Source organism: Aspergillus bombycis (assembly GCF_001792695.1).
Source record: "Aspergillus bombycis strain NRRL26010 chromosome Unknown contig00017, whole genome shotgun sequence".
NCBI classification, from domain to species: Eukaryota; Fungi; Ascomycota; class Eurotiomycetes; order Eurotiales; family Aspergillaceae; genus Aspergillus; species Aspergillus bombycis.
Window position 1 is genome coordinate 240,727 of NW_019170019.1, and position 23,583 is coordinate 264,309.

Sequence of the window (23,583 nt, forward strand, 5' to 3'; positions counted from 1 at the left end):
ATGATTTGGTATTGTATTTTTGATTTATAGTGACATCAATTTATAGATGTGATAGAGGGCAATTTCCTCGAACTTAATCTAGGGAGGGTATATTTGTGACGTTTTAATCTATATACATAACGAGTTCTCAGGCCAGAGAAAGGGGGCTTTCAGACAGAGGAAGCTCAGAAACACCGTATTGCTTAGCAGTCTCGAGGAACATCTGCTTTTCAGCATCCGCATATGGGATACCTTCCTTACGACGCTGTATACCGAGGCGGTGCTCTGGCTCTCCGGGGAAGAGCACTTCATTGAAACCTGGGGCAGGGGTAACGCCATGGACACGTTGCACCAGAGTGTCCATACGAGCCTTGAACTGATCCGTGGTCATAAAGATATCAGGCTTGATGGCGATGAAGCAATGTCCGACATTTTGCGGCTTGGGGTCCTTGTACTGGTCTCCGACTTCACCACCAAAAGCGGCGCCTGTCAAGACACCCGACATTACATCCATCAGGATAGCAATACCGGAGCCTTTGGGTCCACCAATCGGCGCCATGCTTCCATTCAAGGCAACATTGGCATCGGTGGTTGGATTGCCGTCCGCGTCCAAGGCCCAGCCCAGTGGAATGGACTCACCGCGACGGGCGGCGCGGCGAATTTTTCCCTTCGCCACGACAGAAGGCGCCATGTCGAGGATGTAAGGAACTTCGTTGTTGGAAGGGGCGCCTGCTGCAAAGGGCGAGATTCCCAGAAGAGTCTCCTTACCCCCAAAAGGAGGCATCTGCTTGGCAGAGTTCGTAAAGACAAGAGAGATCATGTTCTTCTCCAGGGCCTGGATCACATAGGTGGCGGCCATGCCAAAATGGTTCGAGTGATTGACTGTCACCATTCCAATACCATAAATCTCTGCACGCTTTACAGCCTCCTCCATTGCTCGGGTGGCGACAACAAAGCCAAAACCATTGTCACCGTCTAGTTGAGCCACAACAGGTGTTTTCTCGGTCAGCTTGAACTCTGGCCTGGCCTTGACGCGGCCATTGCTGACACGGTCTAGATATTGAGGCAACCGAGCCAACCCATGGGTGTCCTAAGGCATAGTAAGGCTACAGGTCACTGTGCAAACAGTCAAAAACTCAAGGTAGTGGAACTTACAACCCCCCGAACATCTGCCATAACCAAGCAGTCGGCCATTGACTTGGCATCTTCCGGAGATAGGCCAGCTTTCACCAGGAGCTCCGAGGCAAACTGACCAGCGGTTGTGGGATCAGCATAGTAGCGAGTCTTCGTAGCCAAGACGTTAGTATATCTATCGGATTATCCGAAACTCAGGACCACTTACGGAGTCCATTGTGCAGTAGTTGTTATCGATATGAATTGGTGACTGGAGGTACTTTGCACTGGCTTTCTGCACGCTACAGAGCTTACGTTGCTTGCAACGTATAAGTAGGGTTTAGTATATACTGAGGGGGAAATAAAATGTAGCAGGACTCGGATAGGAGGGGAAGACTGAAGACGGTAACGGACCGAAGCCGAATCGACTCCACATGTCTTGCCGTCGGATCTTAGCCGATGACCCGCCGATTCATTAATTTCCTGGATGGTGTCATTGTAAAGATTCAGAACTGTTTTCTAACCTTTCTTAATTTTGGACCTGTCATTTGGAGTGATTATCGGGCTACCAACTTCTAATCGAGTATGGCTGTTAAGATTGCCACACCTCTGCGGGCTTTAAACCCACAGCGCTTTGCACGGACCGTCGGCAGGCGACTGTACAGCAGCCAGGGCCTAACTGTGGCCGTCTTATTCCAAGACATTGACCCTCCAGTCATTAACAGGGTTCGTAAACCTCGTAAACCAGGTGGTGAGTGCGTGGATTGTTTATTACAATAAAGCCCTGTCACGCTTCTCCTTCCGTTTCATGTTCTTCTCTATTCTCTAGCTCTTACCCTCAGAACTAGGCAATGGCTCCATTGGCACAGTCAACACAGATCGTCATCAGCTAATTCAACTCCTACAGGCTATCAAGACTCAGGAGCAGATATTGCCTACACACTGAGGTCAAAGGGTATCAACATCACTACCCTGGACCCCTCACCACAAGTGTCCAAGCACGAAGGCTGGTGCTACCCGGATACAGAGGAAGGCATTGTCTCCGCCGTCGATAACGGCGCCACTCATTTGTGGGCCAATACAATCCTATTTGATTCGCACCCGCTACAGCGATCTGACAAACTAACGTCCTATGCCTCGGACCTATATGTCGTGGGTCAGCCGCCGGGCCTGGTAGAAAACTGCGACGATAAGGCATTCCTGAACGATAAACTTCGCTCATTAGGCGGCTACACTCTGCCACACTCATGGCTAGTGACAGATTCTGATAACCTCGACGAGTTTGTCGGCTCGATCAAAGGCTTCCCTGTCGTGGGCAAACCTGTTCGCGGACGCGGAAGCCATGGCGTAAAGCTATGCCATACCCCCGTCCAGCTTAAGCAACATATTGAGGCCCTTCTTGGAGAGTCGCCTCTCATAATGGTGGAAGAGTACCTAGCGGGCGAGGAGGCTACCATCACAGTTATGCCGCCATCGCCGGAACGGCCTGAGCACTGGAGTATGCTGCCTGTGACGAGATTTAACCATGCGGATGGCATTGCTCCATACAATGGGTCTGTCGCGGTAACGGCCAACTCCCGAGTTGTGACAAACGATGAAATGAAAGATCCAGCGTATGGAAAGGTGATGGAAGAATGTCAAGACGTCGCCAAGCTCATTGGAGCAACAGCGCCGATTCGAATTGACGTGCGACGTTTCCGGGAGGGCTCGGAGTTTGCGCTTTTTGATATTAACATGAAGCCGGTAAGATGCTTTGAAGTGATAAAACTTTTGTCTATCTATTCGCATCTAGCCGCTAATTATGATGTTTGAAATACAGAATATGACTGGCCCTGGCCGTCCCGGCCGCGAGGATCAGGCCAGCTTGACTGCTATGGCAGCGGCTGCCATCGGTTGGGACTATGGAACCCTCCTGCAGAAGATTTTGGCCAGTGCACAGCGTTTAAGTGCTTTCCGTGATTATCGTAGTCCATTCTAAATCAATTGGAGACTATGCGGAGCTGCAATCATCTTGGGGCGCCAATGAACTTCTAGCTCTATGTACTTTTCGTCCCCGAAAATAAAACTTTCAAGTGACATTTTACCATGCATGTACATTAAACGATCCAATAGCCTGCGAAGAAGTGTTTGTCTATCCAGATGAATAAGGCTTGCTAAGGAATACCTCAACACACAAAATCTAAGTCTTAACATGAACATCTAACGTATCTCACTGAGTTTCTATATGGCCGTTCACGCCGTTGGCTCCATTTATTCCCTTCACATGCAAGAAATGCCACATATATTCATCTTCTGGAGCCACTTCAAAATCGAAGCGTACTAGGTCCTCTTTATAAGGGAACATGTATGTACCGGTGACCCTATGTTCATAGACTCGAATAAGCAAATCTATTCCAAAAAGATGTTGCATCGCTATAGAAGGGTGTGACGTACCAATGGTGTTCTTTGCTGGCTTGATACTTCTCCAGCTCTGCGAGATTCTCATGAAAGCTGAGGAGCGCAATTTCGAAGCCTTTGCTTCTCTCAATCGGGTCCGTCACAGACGGCCCGCCAACTACTAGACGATGCCCTTTCACACAATCCAGCTCCTTCAACTTTTTGAGCTCTCGAACAAACGTGTCCTTGTGCTCCTGCGTCACCTCAGGGCGAAACGTGAACATCACTGATGTTGCAATGTCAGAGGCAAATCATGTGTTCAATGCAAAGGACACCAGAGTACGACTTACCCATGTGAACAATCGTCATATTGGGCTTTTCTTTTTCAGGTGAGGTAAAGATGTGCGACGCAGGACCAGAATGCGGTATTTGGGGAAGGTCGGAATACAATGTTGCCCACGGAAGATTCTAGCTTCTAGGGAGCAGTACTGGTAAGGTAAGGAAGTCAAAGGTCCAAGAGAGATAATGGTGAATCGCCGTCCAAATGTGATTATGTATGGGCTCTATCAAGTATAAGACTATACCTTCAGCACGGTATCGGCTGGCCAATGTCAGTGTCCTAGCTTGTGTCGGGCTTTAACCGCCGTGAAGGATATGGCGGTTAAGTCCCGCAATGCTTCGGTTCGTCACCGTTCCGCGAGAGCGAGATTTCTTCCCAAATAATAAATTTTTCGGCGCTGCATAAAATTTTGATTAAGTTATGCGAGTATAAACTAGTAATTAAGCTGGCTGTTAGCCCTACCGTATATGTCACAGTGTGTCAGTCGGTATACGCGCAATCCCCTCTCAAGGTGTCAATCATGCTATGTAGTTGTCCCTTTCAAAAGTCAGATATTTCTCGGTGCCATTGTTCATATGGTGCCATGGCCATGAAACAGTACAGCAGATGGATAGCGTAGTGGGATTTGTTTGATAAAATTGATCCTACTCAAAGCGTAGATTTAGGTATATACAGGCCTGTAGGGAATTACAATATTTCTAGAACAGTACGGAGGGAGGGCCAATCTTTACCATGCTCTAACAATCCCTCCACCGCTATTAGTGGATAAAGTACCAATGGGTCACAACTTACAAGGATCCCTCTAACGCCGATAGTATCTCTGTAGATTGGCCGTTAACCAAGTAGACGATCATAGACTTACAACCCTTTTTAGACTGGCCAGGTTTACGAAGCTAGGTAATGTCCGTCTCCGTGCTCTTACTTCCCCGCATTGTGCTAAGCATGGGGTACATATGGTAAAGTGGTATAAGAGTGTCTATATAAGCCTCGTAGTTTTCTGGCTTTCTTGATCATAGTCCCTACATGTGCTTGCTTAGACCCGCCTCAGATAATACCACAAACCTCTCTCTCATTGCTCGGTTTCTTTTCAAGCCATAAAATTCTATCCCATACTCATCATGCCAGACGAAGTGAAACACTCACTTCAACATGAGGAGGAAGCCGTTTCCACGGAGAAAGGGATGAGCAACCGAGTGGCTGCCGCGCAGCAAATGAGCTCAGAGGAGTTTGCTGCTGCCGAGAAGAGCTTGAAGCGTAAGCTTGATGCCCGCCTCCTGCTTTCTGTGTGGATTATGTTTGTGATGAACTACCTTGACCGAGTAAGTGTTCGCGAAATGACTAGCAATTTCACTCAACAATACACCATAACGAATCTGGGCAGATAAACATGTCTTTCCTCACTTTCTTTCTCTTTTCTCTAACTAATACTTGCAACTACGGCGTACAGAACAATATCGCTGCGGCCAAAGTTGCTGGCACCGCTCAGTCACTGCACATGACAAGCGAACAATATGCTACCGCAGTGGCTATTCTATTCGCCGGCTACGTGCTAATGCAACTACCGTCGAACGTCTTTCTAGCTCAAATGCGTCCATCTTGGTACCTCCCAGGCGTTATGATGATCTGGGGTATGCTTTCGGCCCTAGTCGGTGTGACCCACAACCATGGGGGGTTGTACGCCCTCCGTTTTCTTCTTGGCTTTGTGGAAGCTGCGTTCTACCGTAGGTGCTCCACTTCTAACGTTCCCATGTTTTGCATTATTTGTTCACTACTAACACATATCAGCCGGCGCATTATTCTTAATCTCATCATGGTACCGGCGTGACGAGATGGGTGTGCGCAGCGCATTCTTGTTCTCTGGGTCTCAGCTGGGTAGTGCGTTTTCTGGCCTCATCGCAGCGGGCATTGAGAGCGGCATGAACGGAGTACGTGGCCTCGAGTCATGGCGTTGGATTTTCATCATAGAAGGCTCAGTAACTGTGTTTATTGCCTTTTGTGCCGCATTCACTCTACCTGACTGGCCCAGTAATACACGATGGCTCAGCCCGACGGAGCGCGCAGTTGCTGAGTGGCGCCTTATTGCTGATGCCGGCCAGGTTGATGAAGACGATGGACGGTGGAGCTACGGGTTTAAACGTGCCTTGGCTGATTGGCGATTATATATCTTTGCTTTGACCTTCCTCTGCATACAAGTAGCGAGCGCCACGTCCAACTTCTTCCCGTCCGTCGTTCAGACGTTAGGCTTCAACCGCGTCGATACGCTTCTACTGACCGCCCCGCCCTACATTCTGGCGCTGCTGATTTCGATAGGCAATAACTGGTCGGCCGACCGACTCCAGAACTCTTCTTATCATATCATCTGGCCACTGGTCTTAGCCATTGTTGGATTTGTCATCGCTGCTGCTACACTCAATACAGGTGCACGATACTTTGCCATGATCGCCATGGTGGCAGGGGGGCACGGGTCAAACGCCGTGCTTCTTGCATGGGTTCAAAAGACAATGCTTCGGCCTCGCATAAAACGTGCATCAGCTGTAGCCTTTGTTAATGCAGTGGGCAATCTATCTCAAGTGAGTCTTCCATTGCACGCTACTTTCCTTGATTAATAACCCCTAACTAACCTTCTTTTACAATCACAGATCTTCTCCTCCTACCTATACCCAGACAACTCGGCGCCGTGATACGTCCTCGCTATGTCGGTGAACGCTGGATTCAGTCTGGCAGTCATTATCCTTACATTGTTTATGCGAATGATTCTGCTTCGTGCAAACAAACGCCTCGCTCGTGGAGAGACAACGGTGGAGCAAGAAATGAAGGGTGGAAGTCAAGCTGAGGTCTTAGGAGTTACCGAGGAAGAGCGCTCCATGCGTAGGGAAGAGTTCCGCTTCATTGCATAGGGGCTGATTCCCGATATTGTGAGAGCTATAATGGGTGTAGCTCTCCATTTGTTGGTATGCCTAGGAGTCGAAATGCAACGCGCTAGATTCTGGTATACATTGTCTGCTATGACCATCAACATGCTGTCATTGTGCCACTGGGGTGGATTATTCTCGGATGTGTTATCACTCAAAGTGAAGGGCTGGATGCTGCCACGTTTCATATATACTGCTACCCTTTACTATATGTTGACCTATATTTGATACTCGTTGACTGTTAATCCTTAGAGACACACGTACTTCTCCACACCAGGGTGAGCAACAAGTGTATAACTCGTTCGGGTTACATTTTCGTGCATGTAGTTCAATAAAAGAAAGCCGCAATTATATTATCTAGCCATGACTATATTCAACGACCACGAAATTCCCTAAAAGCCTCTTCCACAGATCGACCTGCCTTAATAGCCTCTGCACACTTTGCATCCGCATCAGCAATAGCCGGAATAGCATCAAGAACCTGCTCAGCCAGCTCCTGAGGAAGCCGTACGACCCCGTTAAGATCGGCGATAATATAGTCGCCGGGGTTAATCCACGCGTCTTGGTTCTCAGAATTGAGTCGAACAGGTACATTCACTTCCGAAGGGCGACATACTTCGCCGCCAGCAGTTGTACCCACCGACTTTGCGAAGAGAGGAAAGTTGAGGGCACGGTGTTCGTTCAGATCACGGACACGCCCGTCGATTACAACACCAGCTGCATTGAGGGCTTGAGCACGCAAAGTCATGAGACCGCCGTAGACAGCATTGACTTGAGGGAGGGGCTGCGAGATGAAGACCACCGCGCCTTCAGGGATTTTGTCGATCTAAGCAATGATTTAGTGTTACTCACAGACTCCGGTAGAATGTTATGTTCATACATAATTGCCCTGTACTTTCGGAGACGAAACGTCCGATTTGGGGACAAACTTGACTGTCATTGCTTGCCCGACGATCTTCGTTTCACCAGCTTGGAATTGTGGTGAGTACATGGTGAGGCCTTCGAGGAAGCCGCCATTGGGGTGCTTCAGCTTGGATAGGCCATCGGCAACCTGGTAGACATGTCAGCTATACATGATTTATCTAGAACAGCTAACTCGAAAGCATCCAAGAGAAGGTTACTCTTAGTCGCATTCTGGAAACTGTATACTCACATCACAGGCACCCCACTGCTGCAGACGCGCAATGATATCTTTCGGATCTGGTGACATTATAACGTGCTGGATTGTCGGGCAATTCGACCAATTAATATCTTCAAAACTAACTGATTTTGGTCCTCGAAAGCCGGGTTTGAGCCACAAATAATAGTCTTCGATTCCGGGTACCTTTCATGTTTGATGTCATGCGATAACGGCAATTGCTGTGCGAAAGGACAGAGTCCGACTCCGACTCTCGGCTCGGCCATTTGCCGAAGCCTTCGGATATCCCCGCCATACTGTATGGCAGCTAACTGATGTATGTACCGTATCAAAGAAATTAAGAGGGAAAATCAAGAACACGATATTAAGTAAGAGGCTTGGGTGGCCGGTGCTATGCAACTGGTGGTAAATTGAATATAATTAGTCTTCATTAACCTCCTATATCGGACTGTAAATTCACTGCCGAGCAAGGTGCTCACCAGCTTCGCTGAAGGGTATAAAGGGATCAGAATGTACGATTGCAGGACGAATATAGTTGGTCCATATTCCTTAAGCTTTCTTCCCTTGGGCACGAAGTTACGAGGGTACCATTGAGTAACTGTCCATGCAGCTAAAGCTCTCCAGCTAGCAATCAGTTTCTGCAATATATCTCAAGTCATTAAGAGCTTAAGTAACGCCATCATGGGCAGCTTAGCCACCGAAGACAACAGCAGTTTCCCAAAGAAACTGGTTCCATCAGGCGCATGGGACAGCCACCATCATATCTTCGAGCCGGATCGATTTCCGTTCGCAGAAGGTCGACACTTCACACCAGCCCGCGCCTCGCTCGAAGATTTACGGGAGTTCGAACAGTCAGTTGGAGTTGACCATGTCTGCATTGCTCACGGTCTCTCTTACGGACCTGACTGCAAGTCTCTTCTTTACTATTTGGAACAGTTCAGTGGCCAGGCACGGGGTATTTGCGTGTTAGACCTGGAAACGGTTGCAGATGAGCTTCTGGATGAGTACCACGAGGCGGGAGTACGCTCAGTTCGACTAGACTTTTTCCGCCACAAGGCCATGGACAATGTGCAGATTCAAGCGGAGTTGATCGAAGCTACAGCCAAACGACTGGCAAGATGGGGCAGGCCAGGATGGAGCATTCAGATTCAGCAACCTCATCTTGAGTTCTGGCCTCGTCTGCGAGACGTAGTGGACACGTGCCCGGTGCCAGTTGTAGTGGATCATTTTGCCTTGATTGATGGGAGTAGCTACAGGGTCAATGACTATGTCACCAATATCCAGGATGGTTCGTATCTGACCGAAGGAGAGCGCATCGGTCTCGCCGCGCTTTGCGAGACACTCCGAAATGGTAACTTATGGATAAAGCTCTCAGCTCCGTATCGTTGTTCAAATCTGGCGCCCGGCTACGATGACCTCCGGTGGCTGGTGAGGCGTTTTGTGGATGCTAACCCGAGGCGGGTGGTTTGGGGAAGCGATTGGCCCCACACACAACGGCATAAGGATCGGGTTGGCAAGAGCTCGACTAGGGAGGAAGCCTTTCTTCAGATTGACGATAAGGCCTGGATTGAGTCCTTGAGTCGTTGGATGTCGGAAGATGAGTGGCAGCTTTTGTGGGTGGAGAACCCGGCTACGTTGTATGACTACCATGAGTAATTCTACAGCCAATGGAATTATATGAATTAGTATTGAGCACGTATGCGATCAATATGGGAGACTTAAACAAACGCGGCATGAGGCCCAATGTTGTATGTCAATCTACCGTCAAGTAGCATACTCTCTAGCTTTGTTGGCACCACACACTGAGGAAGATGTAATGGAATAAATACGAGATATACCTATCATACTGACCCCTTAATCAACTCTAGCTATGAATGTCCAAAGATTGTTCTGACCTCCACTGAAATAGCATCTGCCACCTGCTCTGTCATATAGCATCCCCCTAGGTCTGGAGTTAAGACATTCCCTGCTTCTACAACTCGAGTTACAGCGTCCTGTATCGCCTCAGCTTCTCTCGCATACCCAGCATGAACCAGTAGCTCCGCCACTATATCAGGGTACAGCCGAGCACCTTCTTGAAAGGTTCGTAGGAAAGGTACGTCCGTTTCGTGGAGGACGTTTGCCTTGTGCAAGCATGAAACCTTCTTTCGACCGTGCTTCCGTGCATATTCAAAGGCATATTGAGAGACTTTCCACGGTGCACTACGGGTGACTCGTTTAATCGCCTCGGTTTGGCTTATTTGACCGTGCTATTTATAACAGATATGTGTGTTCGGTAAACGCTTATTACACGTACCTCAAGGATATTCCAACATTACCAATGGAGATTGTGATCTCAGAGAGAGCCCCGGCGTCCTACACCACTTGATCTACATACCCCGCGCGCTTGCGCGAATGTAGAGTGAAGGTGTACTAATTGAACTATAAGTAGCTAACAGTGCAGACCTCAGACCGACAGTGTTCAGTAGCCCTCGGCAATAGCATGTACCGTTATTCTTATAACATCATGACAAATAAGATATGCGGACGCCGTGCAATGCATTGAAAATATCACTATGAAGAATGTCACTATGAGCCGAAGATCACTTTTCATCAAATAAAGGTACAAACACCAGCAAATCCAAATGTCCTTCCAACAAACCATGAACTCTGGAATATTCTTCAAGAGTTGGTATGTTCCCACTTCCACACAGTATGTATGCCTAGACTCATAATATCATCCTAGATCTGTGTCAACTTCGGTACCCCTCGAAACGGAGGTGGAGACGGCCATGGCTAGATACATAATGTGACCATAAAGGATATCGCACCGAAGGTTGTAAGGCTGCCGATATACACCGACAGATGGCAAGCAACGCCCAACCAGTTGAGACATGCAAGCCAACGAAAGGTTGCTTGAGCTATTTATTCGACCAAAATGTTACCCAGTATTGCGACATTTCCACATTTCACTCGGGTGATCTACACTTCAAGAACAGAACATCAACCTCGATGTTTGAACCTCACTGCAATAAGCCCAACCCACTGCCTGTGTGACCAGCATAGATTTGGCCCACTTCCCACCTGCTATAGATGAAGCTGTCAAGCACTGTTAGGCATATATACACGTGTTCAGTCTGATATACGTCTAGAGTACGGAGTACGGTGAATCCCAGCACTACCTTGTGCATACAACACATAATCTACCGCCGAACGAAAGCACTACCAGTCAACTATTTACTGACGTGGACCACCTTATATTATGCCTTCATTGCGATAACGCATCTTCCGTTTTGCTTTAGGCCAAGTTTCCTAGCGTTTAGGAATTTACCCCGCTTTGCGCCCAGACCTCAGATACAATTTGTTCAGGATATAACGTATACCCAGCTTTCTAGAACCCTCCACTACTGGCCTTGACTTTCTGATCCTGAGATTTTCAACCGTCAGACGGCATAGCGCTGTCCTCCTATCAGACTAGGATTATGAAGGCATAGCTCTATGGAGAGGTTCCCGATTAGAGTGCGAGCAGACTGGGTCAAGTCGGAATCAAAAGGGAAAATTCGAGTCCAAGTGGAATGTAAGGCATCCAGGACTTCCATCAGCAGTCGCTAATGCAATGGCAGGTCACCTTCAGTCCAATAGACCGAACCCATGGATACAGGCTGTGGTTACGCTCCGTTCCGATGAAAAGCTTTGTCTCCACCATTTTGCAGATTGCGCGACATAGGCCGCCCAATAGGTGCATCACCTCCTCAGTGGTGTCTGTGCGCGGGGCGAATCTCCATCGATGAGCTATATCTAGTATGTCGATGGGGAAATAGATCAACGGGGCCAAGCTATTGCGTCAGGAGGGGTAGTGAGGTATGATGGAATGCTTGCGGGAGGTTTATCTTATAAATAGGGTCGGGCTATCCTCGATCTTCGGGCGTTAGATAAACGATTGTTTTTATTTTTCTAGAGTGGAGACAAACTATATCAATATGTCTGAGAGGAAGGTAGCTGATCCTTAAGAGATATGATGTCTTTATACAGTAATTGAGGCTGACCTGATCCCTTTAGCAAACTATTATTCGCTTTACCCCCGATGGTTTTGGACAGCACGATGAAGAGGTCCTCAAGTGGGTTTACCAGAGTGCTTTTCGAAGAAACCAGCTTGCTAACTATTAGTATAGGATTATCATTGAGGACACCGGCACTGATCAGTTCCCCTCGCAACCAAGTTTCCCACCCATTTATCATCCCCCGTAAGTTTCCTTCTTTTTGCTGTGAAATTGACTAATAGGGGATCTTCAATTAGGCCGCTGACTCAGGAGGCTATCAATAAGTTAAGAGCCCTCAAAGGGGTTGAGGTGATTATTCCTTAGGATGAGGACTAGGAAAGTATTATGTATAAAGCTTAGCGAAGCAAGAATACACATACAACATTCATGCTATTAGAGCACAGCTTAAGAAGTCATCAATGGCTAGGTCTCTTACTTAGGCTCTCGATCCTTTTACTACCAGTATTCTATATCCACTGAGCACGACTATTTAAGATAGAACTCCCGAGGGGAAAATAAGCCTATGATCAAGATCGTATTAACAATAGAAAGCCAAATAGTCAATAGGAATACCACTCAATTTTATATCAGGTGCTATCCAATAGATTATTGACTATATAACCCAAGGTACTCCGGCTTGCAATCCTCGTTTCACGTTCTTTGGACCTGTTCCTGCCAAATTACTCTTACATCCGGGTAAAGAAGAAGAAGATGATTCTGTGTTCCCCAAATATAATAAGAATACTTCAATAATACGAGGAACTCCCTATATTTCTATGCTGTACCTACGGAATTTCCTAGGCCTCTTATCTCATGTCATATCAGACGTCGCAGGATCCAGATATCAAAACCCTCTTCTGCTTCACCCCCTTATGGTTTTGCTTTAGGTTTGACTCCCTATCACCCTGTGTGCTATTCGTAGCAATACAACCGTTCGATCTGGCTGGGTAACAGTTGACTTTGTGTCAGAGAAGGAGAGTACAAGTTCCGACGCTCATGCCATCATGTTTCTTCCAGCACTGGCTGGATTATTGTGATCCTCTGGGATCAAATTGACCGCTGGCTTGTATGTACCAAATACGCTTTAACCAGCAGTAAACATATTGATGACAAATTTCTGAGCAGCGAGTTACTTGTGGTTATCAGGCTCATGCGGCAACGGCGGATCAGGTTGACGACTCTTGATCATGACATCGTTCCAATGAGTCGCCTTTCCCTCGTCGCTGTTACTAATGTTGCTTTTTGGCCAGCCAACCGATATCGAAAGATCCTGGTGCTTTATTTGATGGGATCCCAATATGTTAGGATCCTACAAGCTCAGTGCCACAGCTCTGCGCTCATTATGTTAAAGAGCAACCCGCTCGACTTGAGAAACCGGGATCATGAAGCCATGGATTTGTTGGGACCGTGATGTTGCGGCGATATGGTTGGAAATACTCTGGGGCACGAACTTGTTCAAACTAGAACAGTAGGAACTACCGCACTGGGGCCAGGCACGTATGAAAACCTTTCTAGGGTGTTTTCTCACGAGATCTGGGAGTAATGAGTGCGGTGGATTGTCCAACGGGTACTTATGGGCCATATAGTAAGGTAAGCCTTTCCAAGGTCCATTTATATGCGATACATCAATAAATAACTAATGTCGTTTGCAAACAGAAGAGAGGCGCCAAAGTATAGAACTACCCACTTTCAAAATCCGAACATGGCTCTTGGTGCATTAAATCGATCTCAAGAAATTAAGTTGGCAATTATAAGTTTCGCCTTTGCATCATTCTAGAAGATAGCACCCTGTCCTACGTTAATAATAATGAAATCCTCGCAAGTACAGACCCCTGCCCATGAAGTCATACCCTTCTTCAATGTCCGTTGCTAATTTTAACCCCAGGATTGATATTCCGCCTCCTAGCTTGGCATGACATAGCACTAACCGATATCACTGGCTCTGAGCACCTTCCGAGTCAGAGCCCTTGTCAATTCTGCAGATGGAAAGCAAGGAGCCAATGATTGTTCCTACTCTTGTGGAAGACCAACAGGGTTATGAGCCAGCTCGTATTGAGGTGGCAACGGCCAAGCACCGCACCAAGGATGCACCCACCTTGCCCCGGCAACCTAATCGGGTTGATACGCGACTTTCAGTGTAATGTATGAGTACCCAAGATCTCAACCAACGGGCTAGTAGGACTTGTAACCAAGGTCGAAGCTCTCAGGGGACTCAACGGTAGTGGTCTCTTGTGAGAGGACCCAGAAAGGAATCCGGTGGTAAAAAACTGTCACAATGATGCAGTGTTGTTCGTATTCGCTAGTCATCTGCAATCCTTTGGCCAATCACTGTCAAGCAGACTGAAACATGGATCGTGGGAGGGATATTTGTTATAGGTATAAGAGGAGCCTGTCGTCGCGAGGGATTCAGCGTCCAAGACATACTACCAGAATCGAACCAACGTAATCGATACAATGTATATCCCCGGAAAATTCTCTCTCCTTGCTATCACCCTCGCTCTAGGGGGCTTAGCAGCTGCTGGTGGTTGTGGCGACGCTGATGCCTGCGTTGGAACTGAGTTTTGCACAACTGCCACCTTCACCACTCCAACCGCGACAACTATAACAACTTGTGTTCCCACTCCTACCTGCTTAGGCGTCTATTGTGAGTAGCGTTATCTATTGAATATGGACCTGTTAGATTGACGATGTCCAGCGAACTGTGTGTCTGGCGGCGGAGGTCCATCGTGCTGCTCCACCTATTGCGCAGCTACGAAGTGCCGTCCGACTGATCCGAAATGGCCCGGCTGCTCGGAGGATCTGGGTGTTTGCTTAGCTGACGAGAACTGCTGCTATAAGAACAAGTGTATCGATGGCCTTTGCCGCAGAGTTCAAAGAATAGATAAGAGGGCAGTAGTGTTTTGAAGCAATCCTAGTCAGGGTCAAAGGAGGAGGATGGCTTGTCATGCGGTGACCGAGTTACATGATCTATTCTGTCGATATTTAGGAGCTTGTCTCTATGGAAGGCCCTGGTGGTTTACGTTCTAAATTGTTTGATGTTAGAGACAAGTGATCAGGTGAACAGCATTGTTTCTCTCTTAGCCAACTGCAATACTACCATCAAGAATATTTTATTTCACTGCTGAGCTTTTCAATACATCTTGTAAGAAGTACCCTTCATGTTTGTATACCATATTTCTAACCACTATGTGTGTCTAACAGTTGAGGTTGACAGCTATTGTCATGAGTTAGTATGGAGATTTACTCAAAAGCGGAATAAACAGAATACGCACCGTTGGCGAATAGGGCATAGGTGTCTGCATTCAACAGAGCCTGGCTGGCACTCAAGGCGGTGGCAGCGTTGTATCCATAGCCAAGGTCATCCGTTCCAGGGCTGTACACGCCCGGGGCATGAGTAAACTCATGGAGGGTGGTAGTGGCCTGGTCCTGAGCGTGGCAAGTGCTAGTCAGTGCCGGGAGGTAGGAATAGTAGATGTCACAGTTGGCGATGATGTTATAGGCCGGAAGGGTATATGCAAGCACGTTGGAGCTGCAGTATCCATACGTGTCGCTACAGTAGTACGTGGTACTTCCGGAGGAGGTCGACGCCGCTTCGTTAGCGACGGCGTTCAGGCGAGCAGCAACCGTGCTGCGGGTGGAGCTGGAGGTCGTCTTGAAGTACTCCTGGAAACGGGAGGAGGATCCTGACTGCGCAGCAGTGGCAGCTGCCCGTGCCAGGGAGACTGTATTTCTCAGCGCAGTCTGTAGAGCCGACAATCTGCTGCCAGAACAGGAGGCGATCCTGGTACGACGCTCCAAGATCTTGACCGCCTGGGTAACAGTCGCGGCCTCAGCTGCATCGACATCGATGGAAAGCTCGTTCGAGTTGAATGGAATGTACCCCGTGACCTTGTTCTCACTGGTAATAGGCACCAGACCGTTGCTGTTGATGGTGATAGTACCACCCTCGGACAGATCGCTGGTGCTTGCAATATCGAACTCGTCCTCGATAGTGGCACCAGGGGCAAGGGTTGTCAAGGCATCATCAGACAAGCCTTCACTGACAAGACGTTGCTTGATACCCTGGAACTGAATCTCGGTTGCTAGGTGATGTCAGTGTATGCTTGCTAGATGGAGGTTCGGAAGCATACCATTGCGGAACAGCGACACCTTCTGCACCGGAGCGGCATCCTTGAAGAAGTTGAGGTGCACAAAGGTGACATCCTCGCTGCCAGTGTTCTTGACCACGGCCTTGATCCGAGTGTTGCCCACCTGGCTCAGAGTCACGTCAAGTCCTGGGGCGCTACCGGCAACCTCCACAGGAACGGCATTGAGAGTAGGTGCCAGGGCCAGAAGAAGAGATGAGGCAGAAATGAAACGCATCTTGAGGGTTTTAAGGACTAGAGGTACTGGAGAGGACTGTTGAGCTCGAATGGCCTGTTTGTGATGGAGTAACCGCCGGTCGTCACAAACCCTTTTATAGATGGGTGTTACGCTTCGTGCGACCTTGAATTGGCTTTCTATCACCCCTCAACCTTTCGTCCTGATGCTGCAGTAGCATGGGCTACGGAGATAGGTACTCTGTCCCTGGCACTTTTGGCATCTTCGAGGGGCATGGCTTCAATGTCGGCACGCACGGGAAATTGAAGCAAGAATCGATTGATGTTCTCCATTGGCTATGATCGAAGACGTTGTGATAGAGCGAGCTATTCAGCAGTGGTCTATAGTAGAAAGGTTCCTTGGCCCGGCGGAGAACCGCTGCAAGCTATATAGATTTAGGAAGGTCCGTCTCGGAGTTTACCATACCTGGTGCAATCGCAGAGCGAAGCCAAGACGTGGCTTGATGGTGTTTCACCAAGCAATTGATAAGAAGGCCTTAATCCCGTCGTATCCCCCGGCTTCCGTTCTTGGCAGCAGTCCAAGGCTTTCTTGGCGCATCAGGAAGTCACGGCAGTCTTCAGGCTTCTTCATCGGATAGAAGTGGTGGTGTATAAGGTGGGCTTTCACAAGCTGTAGTCTTGATTGGACTTGAAAGTTTATAGTTCTGACATACATAGAACAGTTGGTGTATATCCCCAACACTAATAAACGTGAGAGATTATTTTTATCCGAAATGAAAAGCATTTTCATTCATCTTCGAAGAGTCAGCAGGTTGCAGGATGGTGTCATATCAACTAGTGCTCGGGCCCGGCACTATAATGCTTAGTCGCCATCCAGAAAATGCCGGGTGGGTTTAGGTCAATCTAAAACCCTTGAAGAATGTAACCCAAGACATGAAAGTCCTCGGCATTCTAAGAGTATTGGTATTTTCCGTCAATCAAAGCGTTGATTTCCGCACATAAGTGGACAGTGGGGAACCCATTCCCTGTTCACCAGTATCACACGATGCAGGGTTGTCCTTATTATTGGCCTGCTGCGATAGTGAATGCCGAATATTAGAAAGCCGTAGTTCATCGGCGCATTCCGGATTGTCCCTTATCAGACACCTGAGAATCTAGAACCGGGGTTGAGTCGTTGCATACCCTTCCAACTCACCACTTCCGCAATATAGTCGCTCTTCAAAACTGTCGTCAATAGTCCCCATTACACTCTTTGCGCAACAGGGCTAACAGTAGCGATGAGTACTTCCCTTTCACTGCAAGTTACCCTCACTCCACCCATTATTCCAGCCTTCTCCGAGCCACCGACAGTGCCTATACAAGTATCTGTGCATAATCCCTCCGACACGCCGATCACATTGCTCAACTGGGGTACCCCGCTGGACCCTAGCGCTAATGTCCTGAGTATCTTCGAGCTCCGTGATACAACCGAAAATCAGCCGGTGGTCCTGCCAACTGTCAAAATATCCCGTCGGCTGCCACCTTCAACCGAGGATCTAGTAGAGATCCCTGCGGGTAGTTCTGTTGAGAAGGAGGTTACACTGCCTCACGTTCCACTCATTATGGGACACGAATATTCCGTCCGGGTGAAGGGAAACTGGCATTCGGTGTGGAAGAGTCCTCGTGAAGACGTTACTGCGGAAAGGCTGGAACAGCTCGGAGATGCCCAACGGGGCGAGTTCTCATCTGACGTTGTTCCCCTACGCATTGAATAAGAGGGGCAATACTGTCGCTTGTTGATTTCTTCCGACGTTAGAGTCGGTTTTTATGTTGCTTTCGTTTGCTATTCGGACATATGCGTACTGAGATGCGACCAATAAAACTTTGGCATCACGAAACACCGTGCACTTCTGGAGACAACAGTAGACCTATTAGGGGTTCGGCCTAGTGGTATACTTCCGCCTGTAGATCGAAACGAAATCCATGGAGCAGGTCTGACGTTCGATGAGATAATAAGGCTTGTGTGTTTTTCACCGGTGTTTTATGAAACGAAGCCACTTCTTTTGACAATCCCCACGCGGTTGTTGTCTGTGATAAACGAAGTGAACGTAAGTCAAAGTCACCGTCTTTTGGCAGACAGTTGAAGATACCTACATGTTCGTGACATGAGGTGGTATCAAAGGCCAGTGTCATATCGCAGGGATGGGTAATATCCAGACTGGAAGACGGTCCAAGGGAACCAGCTCACATATACATTTCAAATATCTCAGTCCCATATGCCGCAGTACCAAACGGAGCGTCAAAAGCGAAGTGTTGTCTTGAGGTTTTGAAGCGAACTTATGGATGATTGAAGTGAATGCAAGGCCCTCGACCAACAATGCAATCAGTCATCGACTGTCGGTTGTTATGTTTTCCTGCATTTTCTACCTCTCTTGAAAGACGCAGCGAACGTCTCAGCTTTCCATCAGCTCTACGTCTGTGACATTGTGGTCTGGCGAAAGAAGCGAGACTTTCCAGACATCCAAGTTTAGTCGAGTCTTACTTTTCCGAAAGCTAATACAGCAAGGAAAGAGACTCCCTGTCCTGCCAGTGTTATTTCCTCAAGACATGCCTTCCTTCATGTACAAGAAAAAGAGTAGCGGAGGTTTCCCGAGCTGCCGCATATGCCGCATGGGTTTCCAGATGGGCCCAGGCGACCTAGACAGTCTAGGCGGTACAAATGGGCTGCATGGGCGCCTGCGCCGCCATCGGGGACTATACCATCTACACCAGTTACGAAAGAAGTCTTTCATTACGCACTTGGACTGGTCCCGCTTCTACCGCGTGTGTGAGTCGTAACGTCTGCGCCTGAAACACTTGGACTTCACTTCAGCTGACCGCAATGATAGACCTCCATGATACTCGTAATGACAATTATCGGATCTTGGGGGTGAGCATTCACATAGCGGTCGAGGTGCTGGAAGCAGTGCCACGTGATACGGCGATGGGGGTTATTGGATACCCTGAAAAGGACAGAGATCGTCTGATACAGGCAACAAGAGTTGGTCAGGATAATGACACGAGTTCTAATGGTCTTGTTGGCTACTATGTCCACGACAGTTGTTGGGAGTTACTTACCCACCATGCCGTTGGGGAAATTGCAAGGCGCTACTTGGCCTTGGTTGTCAAGAATCTACTCTCACTGCTCAAGGAGAAACCCCTACTAGCCCTAAAGGGTTGGAGAGAAGCTGTTCGTGGCAACCTCGTTTTGGATGGTATGTATTGCCTGAGCCTACAGTTCGACTAATCCAGACAGCACTGACACCAAGTTCATTATCCAACCAGATCCCGCACCTATCAAGATCATTCAACATCTGATCAAGCAAACTCGAACTCGGCCTCACGCGCGGTTTTACATACAAGGGCCGGTCAACAGCCGTTTGTGCTACCTTCCAGTGGAGATACTGTATGAGATCATGGATTACGTTTCCCCCAACGACGTCAAAAACGTGCAGATCGCCATAGAGTACTCCCTTGGAGATGGGTACTGGCGCACACGTGTGCGAACAAAGCTAGTTTACGAAGTAAAAAGTGTCCGGGATGAAACTTCGGACTGGCAAGCACTTTGCTTACAACTCAAAGGGTGTTCGGAGAAGGGAGAACTAATATTGCACCGATACATTGTGGACCGATTGGACAAGAATCAGTTTCCTTTACCAAGGAGGCAAGGAAGGGCGATTAGAACGCGGCAGAGGTGGCAGTGTGGACACGATGGGAAAGGTTGTGACGCGTATGTATTTAAGACGAAAGGAAGAGTCAAATAACAAGTTATGACGTGTTCTCACGACCACTATTGCTCAAGCCAAAAGTATGGATGAAACGGTAAAAAGAATCAGCAAAAATAAAAGGCAAAAAGATATCGTCAGCGACAGGATTTGAACCTGTGCGGGCGAACCCAATAGATTTCTAGTCTATCGCCTTAACCACTCGGCCACACTGACTACTTGATGTCTTGATTCTTTCTTTTTAATATTATGTTCAAGGCCAGATATTGCTCCTCTATGTGACCAATACCAACCTTGGCAGTTGTGTGAATTTTGGGGTAATAAAAGTTATATACGAAATCACCTTTCCCTCACATTCATCTCTGGCTTATGTTTATATCAAAAATGTTCTACCTATGTATTGTATCTTTTCGTAGGGCGGCCTTTACAGCCTATCGTCAGTTCAAATGCATGTGTATCAAAAATATATATCTACGGCCTATTAGACAATATCTGGGAACGGGTACCGCATACACTCATTGGAGCTATTAATTGAAAATTGCCCTGAATCTCTTCGTAACGGACGATACCTCCGAGAACTGCTGTTGCATAGATCATCATAAACATACGTGATGTTTAGCAGGATATAACGCACTATGTAATCATCAGGGGTATCTGGACTCCACATCGCACCACATTACTTTTAATTGTACCAATGGATCGATTGAATATGACGGGGTCAATCTGTTCTCTACAAACGGCCATGACGGCGGTGTCTCAACGCGGTGACATCAGAAGGATATGAAGATAATGCTCATTGCCACTCGCAGTATGGTAAAAAGTGCTAGAGTAAACCAAACCCTACAATATGGGAAGGAACTATCAAACAAAATCTTCAGAATTCAAAGCTTGTCGTCACCTTCAATTAGATGAATCACACAAACGAGTCGTACTCACCCTTTTCTTCGAGTGACATGATCGGTGGTGCCGATAGCCCCATCCACGCAGCCCATGATACAGCATGCGACACATACGATGCCGATGCAACGACCAATTATGGCGTCCGAGGGGCTAAACGCCTCAGTATCAAAAAGGAGACGACAACCGACGTGAGTATCCACGAATGCGAAGCCCCTAGTGGCGACCGAATTAAGAGAACCAACTTCGAGAATGGCCATGGCTGCACGATTTATAACACCAACACCGGAGCATACGATGAGACATTAGATTGTGGCACGGACGATGGGGACCATCACCATCGCGAGAAGCTTACCGCCGACAGTGTTTATCAGCTGCAAGATGTTGATTTGCATAAAGATGGAACGAGGTATGTTTATCGCGAGTACGGCAATCCGATTACTGGGATCACGACTTGCGTACGGGGAACTATGGGCGACCGTGCTTTTGAGGCGGACTTTTAGTGCGTACTGGTTTTTATACTTTCTGTATCTCTGTGTAGTAGTTAGATGCCAATGTTAGAGACTTAGTAACTCACGTCTTATATTCGTTACGTCGGTGAAAGCAATTGAGGTTAAACACTGAGACGTGTGGCTGAGCCATGTAATCTCTGCGATATTGCCTGCTTGCTCTGACAACGCAACGCTGGTTCCATCCAAGTACTATGCAACTCATGAGCAATTATTCGTATAGGCGTACTATATCATACATTGCCAGACATCCCGGCCCTACATACACGCAACGCAGAAAATGAAACACGCAAGAGCCAAAGTCGCACCAAGGTAATAATTTCACATCCGTGGCTATCTAGTTATACCATCAACATGGCCATGGAAGAAGTGGGAAAGCGAGGGAAAGGTGAAGAAAAGCCCCAGTATTCTAGTCTATGACGGCCGAGCTACGCGATGAGCAACATGTGGTTGAGAGAATAGTTAACCCAATCTGAAGAAAGAAGGATTAGGATCAGGAATCAGAATGTCGGCCTCTGCTATATTTGAAAAAGGGTAGAAACATTCCTGGAGTAGCTTCCGGAATGTATATGAAATGAAGTATGTGTTCAGAACCCCTTGTAGATCAATCTCTCTCTATTGTCGGTTTTGCCAGCATATCCCTATCGTTGGATCGAGAACCTGAAATACTCTGCTTTATATAATTCCAAGAATATCTATAGAGTGTGTGGATAGCCCATTACACAACACCACGGCTTACATCTAGCGTGTAAGAAGTCTCCCGCCATTCTGGGCGTATGAGCCCGGCGATCTGTAAATAGACCAATATGACTCTTATGGCTTATCCATGGCATGGAAAGGGAGGATATTGTGGTGGAAGCTGACTGTGTCGATAAAAATCTATGCGTACGATCGACATGAGTATAGTTCAGAGTTGGAAGAGGCGGACAGACACCATAAGATTGTGAGATATGAATGTCGATTAGGATTGATAAGAAGCGCAATGCTTGTATTAGATGTCTGTTGTACATGAAATAACACTTCAGATGCCGCTTTGTTGTTCGAGTTCTTCCTTCCCTGTTTGCTTGACGTGCTTAATGCCCTCCGAATGGGCCACGCGATTCGCACCAAACACTGTCGATGACGGGAATACTTATCGGGGATTCGTGTTCGCCAGGGCTGAGAAGGACCTGTCTCTCGGTACAATCGCGACCGCTGAAGATTGATCAGCATAAATTGCTTGTAGGTCGCCTTGACGGTCGGGCACTTACAGGAAGACTCGGCAATATTGGGAAACGTAGATGGCTGTAACGTCTCTATAGGATTGTTACCTTCGGCGTCCTTAGCTACCATAATCACTCGTACTTACTCTGCGTGGACATCAAAACACTTCTTTAATGGAATGTGGTCGACGTGAAAGCTGGACTCAGCCGTCTGAAAGCCGACCTGCACAACAGAGAAATTAGTAAAGATCTCTGTGTACTGAGAGGGATCGCATACGCTAGCTGTCTCTGCTATAGTGCCTGTGGCCATGGCTAAGGCCAAACCCAGGAAAGAGAGACGCTTGAGTCCGTACATTGTGGGTGGATGAGAACTGGGTAGAAGTCGTCCGAGTTAGGTGTCAGTGTCAAGTGTCTCTCGATGAGTGACAGGAGGTTTTAACTCGTCGCGTCTTAACGGTGGTATCCCTTGCTAGGAATGGCCAGTTGTTGTTTTGGATGTTAGGGCATCCCTTGCGTGATTGAAGGGAACACCAACCACATTCCAGTACGCCACTTGTTCGGCGTCTAACCGTCCCTTTCCTATAGTTCATCGAAAAAATGCTTCATTTTCTTCCGCATAGGATGGAAATAGAAGACAATACATGTATGTTGAATGTTTCGGTGTGGGTATCTGCTGTTGTAACCAGATGCGGGTTTGCATGGAGTAGCTTTCACGAATGCCCCATTGCCATTAGAGATTGAAGTAGGGTCAGTGCCTCCCCCTTTGAAGCTTATTCATACGTATCTGGGCGAAAACGGACACAGTAGAAGGGGCATGTTACGATCACAAATGAAAAGCATTTCGTTATTATTCATCCCTTTTGGAATTGCCCCCGTTTCCATATCAAGGGGGAAAAGGAGGCCCAGATGTTGCTCAATCCCCAAAATGAGATCATGCATGTGCCTCTACTGCTTTGAACCTTTATCCTCTATAATGCTATTTGATGATATCTATCTATATGAGAGCCGTTGAGCCGTGTAAATGTACCCTCGGCTC

At 47.7% G+C, this 23,583-nt stretch overlaps 12 protein-coding genes across 12 annotated transcripts; 7 read left to right on the forward strand and 5 right to left on the reverse strand.

The window, feature by feature from the left end:
- Nucleotides 1–127: 127 nt before the first annotated feature.
- Nucleotides 128–1,330, reverse strand: ABOM_002168 (Ldh family oxidoreductase; the record flags this gene model as incomplete). Its single annotated transcript, XM_022529298.1, has 3 exons — nt 128–1,069; nt 1,135–1,263; nt 1,322–1,330. 3 exons carry the CDS (start codon nt 1,328–1,330, stop codon nt 128–130), a joined length of 1,080 nt encoding a protein of 359 aa, XP_022391935.1.
- Nucleotides 1,331–1,677: 347 nt separating this feature from the next.
- ABOM_002169 (uncharacterized protein) lies at nt 1,678–3,070 on the forward strand (the record flags this gene model as incomplete). The annotated part of the gene is made up of 3 exons (XM_022529299.1): nt 1,678–1,843; nt 2,000–2,835; nt 2,912–3,070. 3 exons carry the CDS (start codon nt 1,678–1,680, stop codon nt 3,068–3,070), a joined length of 1,161 nt encoding a protein of 386 aa, XP_022391936.1.
- A 231-nt stretch (nt 3,071–3,301) lies between these two features.
- ABOM_002170 (Dabb family protein) lies at nt 3,302–3,837 on the reverse strand (the record flags this gene model as incomplete). Its single annotated transcript, XM_022529300.1, has 3 exons — nt 3,302–3,452; nt 3,526–3,754; nt 3,819–3,837. The coding sequence occupies 3 exons, from the start codon at nt 3,835–3,837 to the stop codon at nt 3,302–3,304; spliced, it is 399 nt and encodes a 132-aa protein (XP_022392012.1).
- Nucleotides 3,838–4,926: 1,089 nt separating this feature from the next.
- On the forward strand, nt 4,927–6,489 carry ABOM_002171 (MFS transporter; the record flags this gene model as incomplete). The annotated part of the gene is made up of 4 exons (XM_022529301.1): nt 4,927–5,127; nt 5,256–5,529; nt 5,594–6,378; nt 6,448–6,489. The coding sequence occupies 4 exons, from the start codon at nt 4,927–4,929 to the stop codon at nt 6,487–6,489; spliced, it is 1,302 nt and encodes a 433-aa protein (XP_022392011.1).
- A 604-nt stretch (nt 6,490–7,093) lies between these two features.
- Nucleotides 7,094–7,930, reverse strand: ABOM_002172 (RraA family protein; the record flags this gene model as incomplete). The annotated part of the gene is made up of 3 exons (XM_022529302.1): nt 7,094–7,546; nt 7,601–7,771; nt 7,874–7,930. The coding sequence occupies 3 exons, from the start codon at nt 7,928–7,930 to the stop codon at nt 7,094–7,096; spliced, it is 681 nt and encodes a 226-aa protein (XP_022392014.1).
- Nucleotides 7,931–8,539: 609 nt separating this feature from the next.
- On the forward strand, nt 8,540–9,514 carry ABOM_002173 (amidohydrolase family protein; the record flags this gene model as incomplete). The annotated part of the gene is made up of 1 exon (XM_022529303.1): nt 8,540–9,514. One exon carries the CDS (start codon nt 8,540–8,542, stop codon nt 9,512–9,514), a length of 975 nt encoding a protein of 324 aa, XP_022392013.1.
- A 2,303-nt stretch (nt 9,515–11,817) lies between these two features.
- On the forward strand, nt 11,818–12,201 carry ABOM_002174 (uncharacterized protein; the record flags this gene model as incomplete). Its single annotated transcript, XM_022529304.1, has 4 exons — nt 11,818–11,832; nt 11,897–11,955; nt 12,010–12,081; nt 12,135–12,201. 4 exons carry the CDS (start codon nt 11,818–11,820, stop codon nt 12,199–12,201), a joined length of 213 nt encoding a protein of 70 aa, XP_022392016.1.
- A 2,870-nt stretch (nt 12,202–15,071) lies between these two features.
- ABOM_002175 (metalloproteinase) lies at nt 15,072–16,239 on the reverse strand (the record flags this gene model as incomplete). Its single annotated transcript, XM_022529305.1, has 3 exons — nt 15,072–15,091; nt 15,150–15,959; nt 16,008–16,239. The coding sequence occupies 3 exons, from the start codon at nt 16,237–16,239 to the stop codon at nt 15,072–15,074; spliced, it is 1,062 nt and encodes a 353-aa protein (XP_022392015.1).
- A 1,234-nt stretch (nt 16,240–17,473) lies between these two features.
- On the forward strand, nt 17,474–17,950 carry ABOM_002176 (uncharacterized protein; the record flags this gene model as incomplete). The annotated part of the gene is made up of 1 exon (XM_022529306.1): nt 17,474–17,950. The coding sequence occupies one exon, from the start codon at nt 17,474–17,476 to the stop codon at nt 17,948–17,950; it is 477 nt and encodes a 158-aa protein (XP_022392018.1).
- An 832-nt stretch (nt 17,951–18,782) lies between these two features.
- ABOM_002177 (uncharacterized protein) lies at nt 18,783–19,820 on the forward strand (the record flags this gene model as incomplete). The annotated part of the gene is made up of 4 exons (XM_022529307.1): nt 18,783–19,002; nt 19,064–19,429; nt 19,500–19,738; nt 19,797–19,820. 4 exons carry the CDS (start codon nt 18,783–18,785, stop codon nt 19,818–19,820), a joined length of 849 nt encoding a protein of 282 aa, XP_022392017.1.
- Nucleotides 19,821–20,892: 1,072 nt separating this feature from the next.
- On the forward strand, nt 20,893–21,339 carry ABOM_002178 (uncharacterized protein; the record flags this gene model as incomplete). The annotated part of the gene is made up of 1 exon (XM_022529308.1): nt 20,893–21,339. One exon carries the CDS (start codon nt 20,893–20,895, stop codon nt 21,337–21,339), a length of 447 nt encoding a protein of 148 aa, XP_022392010.1.
- Nucleotides 21,340–22,418: 1,079 nt separating this feature from the next.
- ABOM_002179 (uncharacterized protein) lies at nt 22,419–22,902 on the reverse strand (the record flags this gene model as incomplete). Its single annotated transcript, XM_022529309.1, has 4 exons — nt 22,419–22,539; nt 22,596–22,640; nt 22,694–22,770; nt 22,825–22,902. The coding sequence occupies 4 exons, from the start codon at nt 22,900–22,902 to the stop codon at nt 22,419–22,421; spliced, it is 321 nt and encodes a 106-aa protein (XP_022392009.1).
- Nucleotides 22,903–23,583: the final 681 nt, after the last annotated feature.